Source organism: Martes martes (assembly GCF_963455335.1).
Source record: "Martes martes genome assembly, chromosome: 17".
NCBI lineage: Eukaryota > Metazoa > Chordata > Mammalia > Carnivora > Mustelidae > Martes > Martes martes.
In genome coordinates, this window is record NC_137905.1 from 13,220,425 (window position 1) to 13,234,033 (window position 13,609).

The 13,609-nt window shown below is 52.2% G+C and overlaps 1 protein-coding gene across 5 annotated transcripts in view; it reads left to right on the top strand.

The window, feature by feature from the left end:
* IL34 (interleukin 34) overlaps positions 1 to 13,609 on the top strand; it is a 55,046-nt gene that overhangs the window by 39,199 nt on the left and 2,238 nt on the right. For 3 of the 5 annotated variants that reach the window (XM_080828339.1, XM_080828340.1, XM_080828338.1), the window contains exons 2-5: positions 6,239 to 6,657; positions 11,403 to 11,536; positions 12,269 to 12,346; positions 12,653 to 12,814. In XM_080828339.1, the coding sequence (XP_080684465.1) occupies positions 6,630 to 6,657; positions 11,403 to 11,536; positions 12,269 to 12,346; positions 12,653 to 12,814 (402 nt within the window). In that variant the 5' untranslated portion in view covers positions 6,239 to 6,629. The remainder of the gene's footprint in view (positions 1 to 6,238; positions 6,658 to 11,402; positions 11,537 to 12,268; positions 12,347 to 12,652; positions 12,815 to 13,609) is intronic. The other 2 variants (XM_080828341.1, XM_080828342.1) reach the window with 2 other exon arrangements.

Here is a 13,609-nt window from a genome sequence, read left to right on the forward strand (position 1 = left end):
AAAAGGGAAAATAAGCTTTCATATATTAAAAGGCCTTAAGAGTTCAGAACTTACACAGATTTACAGAAATTGAAGATAGTGTGGTACTGGCATAGAGGTAAACATACAGATCAGTGGAATGGGATTGAGAGTCCAGAAGTAAATCCCTATCTGTCTATGCCTCTGTGGTCAGCTGAGTTCTGGTGAGGGTCCCAGTACCATCCAATGGAGGAAATAGTCTTTTCCAAAAATGGTGCTGGGACAGTTGGATAGCCCCACAAAAATGAAGTTGGGCTCTTACCTCACAGCATATGCAAAAATTAACTCCAAATGCATCACAGACTTAAATGGAAAAGCTAAAACTCTAAAACTCTTAAAACACTTATAAATCATTGCGACCTTGGATTAGGCAGCAGCTTCTTAGATAGGATACCAAAAGCACAAACAACCAAAAAAAAGAAAAAAAAAAGATAAATTGGACTTCATCAGACTTAAAAACTGTTGTGTATCCTGGGACACTATCAACAAAGTGAAAAGACACCCTACAAAATGGGGGAAAATACTTAATCTTGTCTTTAAAATTTTTTTAAATTATTATTAAAATATAATGTATTATTTGTTTCAAGGGTACAGGTCTGTGATTCATCAGTTTTACACAATACCCAGCGCTTACCATAGCACACACCCTCCCCAGTGTCCCAGTCACCCCATCCCTCCACCCACCTCCCCTCCAGCAACCCTCAGTTTGTTTCCTAAGGTTAAGAGTCTTACGATTTGTCTCCCTCTCTGGTTTCATCTTGTTTCATTTTTTCCTCTCTTCCCCTATGATCCTCTGCGTTGTTTCTTAAATTCTGCTCATCAGTGAGATCATATGATAATTGTCTTTCTCTGATTGACTTATTTTGCTTAGCATAATACCCTCTAGTTCCATCCATATTGTTGAAAATGGCAAGATTTCTTTTTTTTTTCTCCCATGGCTGAGTAAGACCACATGTTCTTTATCCATTCATCTGTCAATGGCTATCTGGGCTCTTTCCATGGTTGGGCTATTGTGGACATTGCTGCCATAAACATTGGAGTGCAGGTGCCCCTCTGGATCACTACATTTGTATCTTTGGGGTAAATGCCCAGTAGTGCAATTGATGGGTTGTAGGGTACCTCTCTTTTCAACTTTTCAAGGGAACTCCATATTGTTTTCCAAAGTGGCTGTACCGACTTGCATCCCCACCAACAGTGTAAGAGGGTTCCCCTTTCTCCACAATCTCTCCAACATTTGTTGTTTCTTCCCTTGTCAATTTTTGCCATTCTAACTGGTGTAAGGTGGTCTATCAATGTGGTTTTGATTTGAATTTCCCTGATGGCTAATAACATTGAACATTTTTTCATGTATCTGTTAGCCATTTGTATGTCTTCTTTGGAGAAGTGTCTGTTCATGTCTTCTGGCCATTTTTTGACTTGATTATTTGTTTTTTGGTTGTTGAGTTTGAGAAGTTCTTTATAGATCTTAGATATCAGCGCTTTGTCTGTAGTGTCATTTGCAAATATCTTCTCCCATTCCATGGGTTGCCTTCTTGTTTTGTTGCCTGTTTCCTTTGCTGTGCAGAAGCTTTTTATCTTGATGAAGTCCCAATAGTCCCCTTTCGCTTTTGTTTCGCTTGCCTTTGGAGACATGACTTGAAAGACATCGCTGTGGCCGATGTCGAAGAGGTTATTGCTGAGGTTCTCCTCTAGGATTTTGATGGATTCCTGTCTCATACTGAGGTCTTTCATCCGTTTAGAGTTTATCTTTGAGTGCAGTGTAAGAGAATGGTCCAATATCCTTCTTCTCCATGTGGCTGTCCAATTTTCCCAGCATCATTTATTGAAAAGACTGTCTTTTTTCCACTGGGTATTAATTCATAATAGCCCCCCCAGTGAAAACAACCCAAATGTCCATCAATTGATGAATGGTTAGAGAAAATGTGGTGTATCCATACAATGGAATATTATTTGACAGTAAAAAAGAATGGAGTGGTAGTCTCAGGGGTAAGATGGTGGTTGCCTCCAGCACCATGTGGTAATGGCGGTGACAGAGCCAGAGCTGCTTGATGGTGAAGAGGGAAGCAGTCTTTCAAGGAAAAAAGGAAATGCAAACTATGCCAAGAAAGATGATAGTGAAGCTTATAATTATTGTACTAAAACCTAGATATGGGGGCGCCTGGGTGGCTCAGTGGGTTAAAGCCTCTGCCTCTGGCTCAGGTCATGATCTCAGGGTCCTGGGATCGAGCCCCACATCGGGCTCTCTGCTCAGCAGGGAGCCTGCTTCCCTTCCTTTCTCTCTGCCTGCCTCTCTGCCTGCTTGTGATTTCTGTCAAATAAATAACTAAAATCTTAAGAAAAATAAATAAAACCTAGATATGCGTCCTAAAAATGCCAGCTATGTGAGAATTGAGTGGCCATTTTGATGATGCTCAGAAAGTTCCACGAAGCTTTTGGAGACACATAGCAGTGAGGTTCAATGATAGTTTTAAACCTGGGGACGTCTATGGGAAGGCCAATGCCCCCGACCTCTAGGGAATGCCATGGTGGCATGTCACCGTTTCCAGAGAGCTCTAGAACTGGCTCACAAAAGTGTTCAGGCACAATAGGACATATATGAGCATGAGAAAAGAAGAAACAGATTCTGAGAAGCAGGATTTTTGGCAAGTGGTTTTCAGCATGGATGGTGCCCTAGAGTTTGCCCCATCTGCCGTTGCTTCAAAATTACCAAAGCACAATATTTAGCCATGCTGGGTCATTATCTAGAAGGACAGTCTGCGGCCAGTGACATTCCACTAAGGGCCATGCTCTGTGTGTAGGAGGTCTCTGCCATTATTAGGAAGACCGCATTGAGAAAGTAGTTCAGTTTTTTATACAGGCTTCCAAGGTGACTCCTGACCACAGAAGTGCCTGCCTTGCTTGCAGAAATGCCAAAGCCCTTAAAGCAGAGAAAGAAGGTGGGAATAAAGCATTTAAAGGAGGAAATGACAAGCTGGCCTATGAGCTATATACAGAAGCCCCAGGGACAGACCCCCAACAATATAAAAACAAATGCCGAACCCTGCTGTAACTGGGGTATAGTTCATTCCAAGCTCAGGAGATTAGATGGTGCAACAGAAGTTTGCACAAATGCAGCGAGGCTTGGGGCCACTTAGTTAAAATCCTCCTTGGGAAAAGCTCAGTGTTACATGGATACAGAACAATTTCAAAAAGCAGGACAGGACTGCAGAAAAGTGTATCAGACGAAGAAAACATTAAGAACATGCACAGCTCCTAAAACATTGCACAGCCGGAGCTGAAGGAAAGCCTACTACAAGGTTCTGGGAGTGGACGTGAATGGCTCTGAGGACGAGATCGAGAAAACTTCTCTGCAACGAGCCTTGAAGCACCATCCAGACGGCCCAGGGGGAGCCAGTGCTGAAGTGGAGGAGGAGGAGGAGAGACCGTTGGAGGAAGTCAGCGAAGCTTTTGCTCTCCTCCCCGATCCTGGGAAGAAGACTCACTTTGACACTGGACTGGACGCGGATCAGGAGGACGAGCATCTGGTCCGGGGAACTTACTCTGGTCCTCCGGAACCCAGAGAGTGTGGATTTGCCCAGTGTGACCTGGAATGTGGACACAGCTCACCTGCTCTCTCCTCATCTCTGTGTACTCGGAGCACTGTGGCTTTCTCCGTTGGATCGCCTGGGCCTGTGTGAGTGGGTGAGGGAAAGGGAGCCGGCGCCAAGTGCGGGCGTGGGAGCAGGGAAGGGGATGGACAGGGAAGCAGCATGCGAATTTTTGTTTTCCTGTTTAACTTTATTTAAAAAGGCAAAAAAAGGGGGGGGGCACCTGGCTGGCTCAGTTGGCGGAGCATGTGACTCTTGATCTCAGGGTCGTGAGTTCGAGCCCCATGTTGGGTATAGAGAGTACTCAAAATTGAAATCTTTAAAAAATTTTTTTTAAAAATTAGGAAAAAAAGCAATGGAGTACCGATAGATGCCATGTCCTAGGCTGTTTGGGCTGCCATAATAAAATGCCATGGATTGGTACTTAAAGAACAGAAGTGTACTCGCTCACAGTTCTGGAGGCTGGAGGTCCGAGCTCAGGGACCAGCATGGCTTGTTTCTGGTGTGGACTCTCCTCGTGGGCTGCAGGTGATCACCTCATTGGGTGCTCACACGACCTCTTCCCTGGGCGGGGTGGAGGGGGCATGCAGAGAGAGCAGGAAGCTCTCTCTCTAGTGGCTCTTCTTCTAAAGTCACGAATCCCATAACCCTAATTACCTCCCCAAAGTCCCATCTCCCACCACACTGGGGGCTAGGGCTACAACCTAGGAATTTAGGGGGACACATTGAGTTATCACACAGTACAAGATGAATGAACTGTGAAAACATTACACTAAGTGAAAGAAGCAAAGTCCTAAAGGACCACATACTGTGTGACTCCGTTGATAAGAAACGTCCAGAAGAAGCAAATCCATAGAGACAGAAAGCAAATTCATAGATTGCTTGCCAGGGACTGGATGGGGGGAAGAAATAAACAGAGACTGCAAATGAATACAGTTTATTTTGGGGGTGATGAAAATGTTCTGAGGGGTGCCTGGGTGGCTCAGTGGGTTAAACCTCTGCTTTCAGCTCAGGTCATGATCTCAGGGTCCTGGGATCGAGCCCCGCATCAGGCTCTCTGCTTGGTGGGGAGCCTGCTTCCCCTCTCTCTGCCTGCCTCTCTGTCTACTTGTGATCTCTGTCTGCCAAATAAATAAATAAAATCTTTAAAAAAATTTTTGGAAGTAGATTGTGGATGATTGTTGTACAACTTTGTGAATCTACTAAAAGAATCCCACGGAATGATACACTTGGAAATGGCAAATTTTATGGCCTGTGAAGTATATCTTAATATTTAAAAAAGAAAAAAAAAAGAAAAATGATGTAGAGACACTCCAATCAATGGACCTTGTTAGACTCTCAATTCAAACAAAGCAACTTAAAAAAAAGAGAGACAGATATTTTTATTTTTTTATTATTTATTTTTAAAGATTTTATTTATTTATTTAACAGACAGAGACCACAAGTAGGCAGAGAGGCAGGTTGGGGGGGGTGGGGGAAGCAGGATCCCCAATGAGCAGGGAGCCCGATGTGGGGCTCAATCCCAAGACCCTGAGATCATGACCTGAGCCGAACGAAGGCAGAGGCTTAACTCACTGAGTCACCCAGGCGCCCCTAGAGACAGATATTTTTAAAACAATCAGGGAAAATTGAACATGGATTCTGTATTAGATGATATAAGGAATTCTTGATTTGGGAATGTGCAACAGTAGTAACGTGATTACAGTTTTTTAAAATGTCGCATTCACAACTGAACTGCACAGAACATTCCAGCATATACTTTCTTACATACCTGTCCCCTGTGTGGGCTTCCTAATGCCTGCTTGTCCGCCGGGGGGTAGCCCGGGGTGGCGTGGAAGAGGCACGTTCTCAAGCTCCTCCCCGTCCCCCATGAGGGGCGGTGGGGGGAAGACGGGGCTGCCCCCTCAGGTGTGGGGAAGGCCACTCTCTGAGGCAGACGGCTGTCAGGCCACTGGTCTGGCCCCATTTGCCGGGAAAGGGCCTACTTTCCTCCGTGCCACCCCAAAGGCTCTAGCCCCCGAGTCAGCAGGCGACTCCGCTCGGTGTCTCCCTCAGCTTTCCTACGTGTGCTCCATCCTGGAGGGGCTCAAGGGCTAGAGCCACAGAAGGCACCCGGCTTCCGACTCTCTGGTGCGGCACGAAGGTGGCTGCGACGCCATTTCTTCCTTTCTCGGCGTCTCCGTCAGGGCCTGGGGGTCCGGGATGTAGGGTGGGGCTCAGGACCCAAGGCCCTTCTGGGAGGTCCGCGCGCGAGGAGACTGTCCAGAGAGCTGCGGTTTTCCCCTCCTGGCAGCCCGAGTCCTTCAGGTACTTCACCCCCGTGCAACCTCACCTCCTTCAGGAAGCTCCCCAGACTGAACCCATGCAGCCATTCATTGCTCGGTCCTGCTTTTGTTCAGGCGCGTGTCTGTCAGCTGGGGTCCCTGTAACTCACTCCTGGGCCAGCACTGCCCTTGGGACGTTCTGAAGCCCCTTCTCGCGTGCAGCCGGGTCGCCGGCCTCCGGAGTCTCCCCGGGGTCCCCTGCCCGGCTGGGGGTGCGGCGCGCACACAGACTGCCGGTGCCCGTGGCTGATGTCTGAGTGGCAGCACTGCTCTTACATAATCGGTTTCTCTCCTCCTTTCTCCCTCCAGAGCCAGATTTCACATTGAGCAGCTGCAGACGGAGAAATCAGAGAAAGCACAACCCAGCCCCAGATTCCGAGGGGCCTGCTGGGGACTCTCTCCTCTGGCTTGAGACGGAAGACCCCGAGGCCGGAGTCTCAGGCCAGGTCCCGCCAGCTGCCATGGGACTCGCAGCCGCCGCCCCCCAGCTGTCCTCCGCCCGGCCAGGCAGATAAGGGCGGGCACTGCCCCAGGAGCACCTGCCGCCCCCTGCCGGGCAGCTCCTCTGCGGCCAGCCCTTCCCCAGCCTTGGGGCACCTTCACTGACCCGAGGCCATGTAGGCCCCATCTGGGCCTTTGTGGAGACACACACACAGCCGGGGACACTGCCTCTGCTCTCTGGGGGACACAGCGCGCCACCATGTCCTGGGGAATCGCCGGGCTGCACTGTGAGTACCGGGGTGGGGGTGGGGGTGTCCGTGGAGACTGCCCCGGGAGGCGTTGGCCCAGAGCCGGGCTCTGCTGTAACCAAGGCAACCGGGCCATTCCTGCTGGTGAGAAGTTGAGGTGCTTCCCAGCTTAACAGCCTGGGGACTCCCGTGGCCGCTCTCTGCCCTGGCTGTAGCCCACCGCAGCTCAGACCCGCGGTGTGACTACAGGTCCTAGGCTGGGTGGGCATGGCCAGTGGGTGGTCAAGGGGATGGGGCAGGCACTGGGGGCAAGGGGCAGCAGCACCTTCTCAGGCTGTCTGGTGCTGGGGTGCACGGGGTAGGGGGGCAGAGGGGGCAGAGAGGACTTCTGGTCTCCCTGGGTGTGGCCAGCCGGGGGCGGGAGCGTGTGGAAGTGTCTCCCAAGACCCGTGGGAGAAGTGCCACCAGGTGCTGGAGAAAGCAGCCTGTTCCCTCTGCGCCTCCCTCCGTGACAGAACAAAATTAAGAGGCAGAAAGAGAACAGTGTTGTTGGTAAAAAGAAAAATAAGTTGAAATGAGGACAGAACGTGTCTAGAAGCCTCTCAAGCCTGCTGGTGGGAGGCCAGACCAAGATCCCTTCAGACTCCAAGATTCAATTGAATTGACTCAAATTCAACACATTTTTCTGGTGCCTCCCACGTGCCCACTGGAGAGTGACTGCCATGGCAACAAGGACTAGGCTAGCTCGTGCACCTCTCCCCGATGCCTAGTGCGGAGGTAGGCGCTCGGAGCTGTGTGCCTTATGGATGAGGTCTGGGGTTTGATCCCGCAAGGGGTCCAGGCTGGCCCTTGTGGAGGGATACTGCAAAGGGTCGGGACATGCAGAACAGGCAGAAGGACCCAGACCCAGTGTTCTGGAAGCTTCTAGGACAAGAAGGAGCAAGAAGAGCGGTGTGGTGAGGAGCTACTTGAGTGGACAGTGTTCACACAGGTGGATGTAGGAAGGTGAGGACAGTGTCTCAGGTAGAGAGAAGAGCGTGAGTAAGGGTTCAGCCTTGGGACCATGAACGGCCAGGCTGGAAAGCAGGTTTGGGCTCAGATGGTGGAGGCCATAAAGGCCCGTTCATGAGACATCAGGGAGCCCTGGAAGGCTCAAGATCCGGGAGTGACTCTGCTTTCGGAAGATCCGTCTGTGCTACTTGCCGGCCTTGCTGCGACCTTGTGGGCAGGAAGTGATGAGGGTCTGTTCCGGAGATGGCCGTGGGAGTGGAAGGCAGGGTGGAGGCTGACTGCCCGCTGGGGCGGGGATGGGCTGTGGGGTGGGAGGCAGGGAGGGCTGCAGGTCGGGGGCTCGTAGAGGGGCTGGGTGCTGGAGAAGGATGGGCTGCCATAACAAATTGGCACAAACTCGGTGACTGAACAGAGCAGAAATTTCTTCTGTCCCAGGTCTGGAGGCCAGACGTCTAAAATTAAGGTGGGGACAGGGCCACGCCTCCTCTGAAGCTCTGGGGGAGACTCCTTTCTGCCGCTTCCTGCTTCTGGTGGTGGCTGGCAGTCCGTGGTTTGGGGTGCCATCGCGCTGGTCTGTGCCTGTCTCCTCCTGACACTTTCTGCGTCTCTCTCTGTCCTCTCCACTTCTTATGAGGACACCTGGTCATTGGATTTAAGTCGGGCCCTCATGTTATCCCCAAAGACCCCATTTCCTAATAAGGTCACATCTGAAGCCCTGGGTGAATAAGGATTTTGGGGGGGATGCTGTTCAACCCTCTGTGCAGGTTCAGACTTGGTTGCTGCAGGTGGTGGACAAGCCCCATTTGTCCCTCCACAAGGGTCTGTCCCCAGGAGAGGTGCAGCCCCTCACCCTCCCAGCCAGGGATCTGAGAAGGGAGCTCCTTCCTCACTTGCTTTTTCTTCAGCCTCCTCTTCTGTCTTGGGGGTGTCTTCCTTCTGGAGGGTGGGGGACCAAGAGCGGCCCCCTTCCTGGGTCAGGGGTGCACTGGCGGTGGGGCTCTCTGGGGTTCAGAGCTGCTGTGAGGCTACAGCCATGCTGGCCCCATGGAATCACTGGTTGCTGGCCTGTTTCTTGGGGCAGAGGCAGCAGAAAAGGAGCTGAAATTTGGAGGTGGTAATCAGTCTGCAGATCTAAAGGAAGTCTGGGTCTGGCGGAAGGCAGATGCCCAGGGACAAGGTTTCTGGCTCAGCCCATGCATGCCGGGGTGGCTTTTTCTGACTCGTTCCTGCTAGGAGCCCACTGCTGTCAGGACAGGGGTGAGGGAAGCAAGGGTGGTACTTCAGGATGAGTGGCCCATGGGAAGGAAGGCCAAGTGTGGACAGAGATACTGATTTTAAAGACAAGATGGAAATTCAGATTTTTATGTGAAATCTCTGTGAACTGAGTTGTGGCCCTTGGGACACCAGTTTGCAACTGTCTCTGGAGGTCGGTGGTTCTCCAAGTGTAGTCCCCAGATCAACAGCAGCAGCTTGGAACTTGCTAGAAATACAAATTCTCCGGGCCCGCCTCAGACTTCCTGACTCAGACACTCTGGGCCTTAACCAGCTTTCCAGAAAATTCAGATGCATGCTCCTCATCCCTTGTTCAAGATGAACCCCCACAGTGCTCAGTAAACAAGACTATGTTGTGGCTGACTGCATTATGGACTCACATACTGGGGGCCGGGTTGTCTGGTCAAGATAATGAGGTGGACAGATGGTGCTAGAGACTGAGGCTGTGGGGGCTGGTTCAGGCAGGGGAGAGCCTGATTGGGGCTTGGGGGAAGGAGTCTCGGTGAGACATTGAGAAAGGTCTGCCATGTGAGAGGATACCCAGGGCAGAGGCAAAGCGTTAGCAAAAACTGCAAACCAGGAATGATCTCAGTTTGCCGTGGTGCCAAGCTGAGGGGCTTCATGATTTAGAGACAAGATAGGAAGCAGCAGAAAACACTGGTTCGGTTTGTGTTTACCTGGTCTTTTGTCCAAAATCCAGTGCAAGCACTTGGGAAGAGACAAGAGAGAGAAAATGCAAGGTGGGTTGCAAATTTGCAACCTTGAAAAATACGGTTGGCGGACCGCTGTGCGAGGAAGGGCTGGTGGGGCACAGCGCATCCTGGACACGGGCTTGGGGCTATGTGGGGCGCTCCTGGGGAGGGTCCAGCCAGAGCCAGGACCAGGTGGCAGCACTGAGAAGGTGGAGAGGTGGCCAGGAGCAGGTCCAGGCCAGGGAGGAAGTAAGCATAAACCTTCTCTGACAGGGTGGTTTTGATTGGTGATGTTCAGTAATGAACATGTGGGCCATTTACGGATTGTCATTCTTAGGGAGAGAATACCGCAGCGGGACTCTTCGTCCTTGAATATTTTGGTGATGACTCTCTTTCTTGTTTTCCTTCAGGCTTATCCCTAGAAATGAATTTAATGGGTCAAAGGATGTGAACATTTACAAAAATTTTCTTAAAGAGTATTTATTTGAGGTGGGGAGGGGTGGAGGGAGAGAGAGTCCCAGGTAGACTCCCGGATGAGTATGGAGCCCAATGCGGGGCTCGATCTCATAACCCTGAGATCAGGGCCTGAGCTGAAACCAAGAGTCAGAGGCTTAACCCGCTGCACAACCCAGGCACTTTAGCAGGTCAAAGGATGTGACAAATTTTAAGGCTTAATAGGTCAACAGGTGTGGACATTATTAAGTCCACCAATTTAAAAAAATGGCCAAAGTGCTTTCCAGGATAAGAGCACCTGCCTCACGACTTTGCCAGCACTAAGTGTTATGAAAATGAAATGTAAAAAAACCCTACTTTCCTTTTTGATAAGTGAAACATGGCATCTGATTGTTTTTTTTTTTTTAAAGATTTTATTTTTTATTTATTTGACAGACAGAGATCACAAGTAGGCAGAGAGGCAGGCAGAGAGAGGAGGGGGAGCGGGCTCCCCGTTGAGCAGAGAGCCCGATGTGGGGCTTGATCCCAGGACCCTGGGATCATGACCCGAGCTGAAGGCAGAGGCTTTAACCCACTGAGCTACCCAGGCACCCCGCATCTGATTGTTTTAATATGTATTTCTTTACCTTTATTGGGGAGGTTTTTTTGGGGATACAGCTCCTGCCCATCTGTGTTTTCTTTCTGCTCTGGTGAGTCTGAAGCGTTTTCATATTTGTTGTAAGCTCTCTGATATTTTTTCTAAGTGTGTTAGGGTCCAGGAAATCGCAAAAGCTGTTTTTGAAGTCACAGTGACCCCCCCAGTGGTGAAAGCTGGTAATGTTCGAAGGCAGACTGTTGGCTGGCGGGGGGCGGGGGGTAGGGGTGGGGAGCCGCAGCCGGAGGAGAGAGTCGCAGGCTTCCCCAGAATGAGCACACTGGAAGGGCCACAGTGATTTGAGCGTCTTAGAGGGATGCCAAGATCAGCTACAGCAGGGAGGGAAATGGCTCCAGTCACCCTAGAGTCATTTGCAGAGTTGAACGAGCATCCGTGTCTCCTGAAACCCCAGATGGAAATGGAGACGCAGGCTTTGAGGACACTCCAGCCCTCCAGGGGGTTGTGCCTGCCCCATGAGGAGACTTGACACTAACCTCAGGGTGTGACTGCTGGGGGGACTCTGCCTGCTGGGGGCAGGGGTGCACCAGCTGGACTGCTCGAGCTCACCTGGCCTTGCTGTCTGAGCCTGGACCCTGGAGGGGAGGGCGTCTTCTGGGCTCTGCACCCCTACCCCTCCCATGGCTGGGGGAAGGGAGGGCACACCCAGGTGGCGGGGGAGTGGCACAGGGTGCTCATGTATTGCTGTTGGGTTTGGTCCACAGATCTCGGGATCCTCCTTGGCATGTCCCTGGGGAACGAGGGTTTGGAGATGTGGCCCTTGACACAGACCGAGGAGTGTGCGGTTACCGGCTTTCTGCGGGACAAGCTACAGTACAGGAACCGTCTTCAGTACATGGTAACTGTGTAGGCACCTGCCCAAGCCCTTGGGCTCCCAGGGTGTAGGACCTTGCGGGCCCCGCCGTGGGTCTCTGTCAGCCCTGAGCCAATGGCCTCTTTCTCCACGGCACGCACCAGTGTGCCTGGTCCACACTGTCCCCTTCCCTGCAGGTGTCCCCCCAGGCCCTTCACCCCCGCTACCTGATCTGACCTTTGATCCTTTCTTCCAGGAAGCCTTGCGGGAGTCCCAGGCACTTACTGGCAGGGCAGATAGATAAGGACCTGGCACTGTGGTTCTGAAAGTCTGTCTTTTTTCTTTTCTCCTTGACAGCTTTACTGGATGTCATTCACATACCACACTATTCACCTGTTTAAGTTTTCAGTATCCGGCAGAGCTCTGCAGCCGGCACCATAAGCAGCTTAGGTCATCTTACTTGAGCTCGTTTTCCTCACCTCCCAAACAATGTACTACTCTTGGGGGTACTAGGTCCTCCAACCACTTCTTGGCCTAACATTTCTGCCATCGTAGGAGCTCCACACTTTGTCTCAGCCTCCCCTGTGTCCCAGAGGAAGGAGAGCTGTTGTTACCCCAGTGGAGAACCGAGGGCATCTTCTCTCTCGAAGGCCACCGCTGCCAACAGCGGGCTGGTCCTTGGCCCTCTCCTCCTACAGCAGATTGTCTGGGAGTGGGGGGAGCCTGTCTGAGCCATTTCTGACTCTGACCTCATGGTTTGTTCTTGTACTTCCCCAGAAACACTACTTCCCCATCAACTACAGGGTCAGCGTGCCTTATGAGGGGGTGCTCAGAATGGCCAACATCACCAGGCTGGTGAGAACCCCTCCTGGGCTGGGAGACCCCCTCCTGGGCTGGGAGACCCCTGCCTCCTGGGACACCCCATGGACCCAGCCTGAGAAGCACATTGGTCTTGGCAGGTCCTGCTGCCAGGGGCCTTTCCCAGCTCTGGGACCAAGCCTGCCCTTGGCTGAGGCCCCGAGGCTGCTCCTTGTTTACCATGGCTGCCCGTGTTCTGCTCCCTTCGTGGGGCCGCGTGGGGTGGGGGGTGATCAGAGCAGTGGCGGGGCGGGCCTGGAGGCACATGTCTGCTGGCCTCATCGATCTGTCCTGTCCCCGCAGCAGAGGGCGCGGGTCAGCCAGCAGGAGCTGCGGTACCTGTGGGTCTGGGTGAGCCTCAGTGCTACGGAGTCGGTGCAGGAGGTGCTGCTTGAGGGCCACCCGTCCTGGAAGTACCTGGAGGAGGTCCGCACGCTGCTGCTGGACGTGCAGCAGAGCCTCACGGTGAGCTGCGCCCAGCTTCGGGGCGGGGGACGCGCATGCGCGCGTGTGTGGCGGCCAGGGATGGTTGAAGTGTGAACACGTGGAAAGTTTCAGCGTGTCCTAAAGGGTGTGGGAGAAATGAGAGAGGAAGACAGGGCCAGTGCCCGGTGGGTGGCCTTGGCTAGGGGCAGGAGAGGCTCTGTCTCTCTTGACCTGGGATCTTGGCCAAGTCATCGATCCCTCTGGCTTTGTTTGTAGAGGCTTCTCTTGGGGGAGAGGGGAGGAAGCATGAAGAGGCAGAGGAATGAACACAGGTTTTAGGGTAAGGAAGTGCTTACTTGTAAAGGTGGATACATGATATTCTACGTTTGTTAAAGTCCATAGCTCATACAGCACAAAGTAAACTATGGGCTTGGTGTCATAAGAAGGTTCCTGATCATGGCCTGCTTGGCAGGGTTGATATGAGGACTCTATGAATCCGGCAGCCTAAGGTCGCGGAATCAGTGTGAGCCCCTGCAGGCCATGGGTGTGCTGCGGGACCCCTCCCCTCACCCCCTTTTTGCCCTAGTCCCCAAGTAGGAGCCTGCCCGGGGAGCCCCACCTGCTGCCCAGCCAGAGCTGGGAGCTGCGGGGGACCCCGGAATTTAGGAGCCCATGGCTGCTGGGAGTTCTGGGGAGGCTCTGGTTTGGGCGGAGGCTCGGAGGCCCAGTGGTCTCCTCGGTGGCTCTCCTGTGCCTGTGGGCAGCCTATTGGAGCTGACCTGAAGAGACAGTTTTGCATCCTTGGTTTTCCTTGGGAGAGCCCCGACTCTTGAG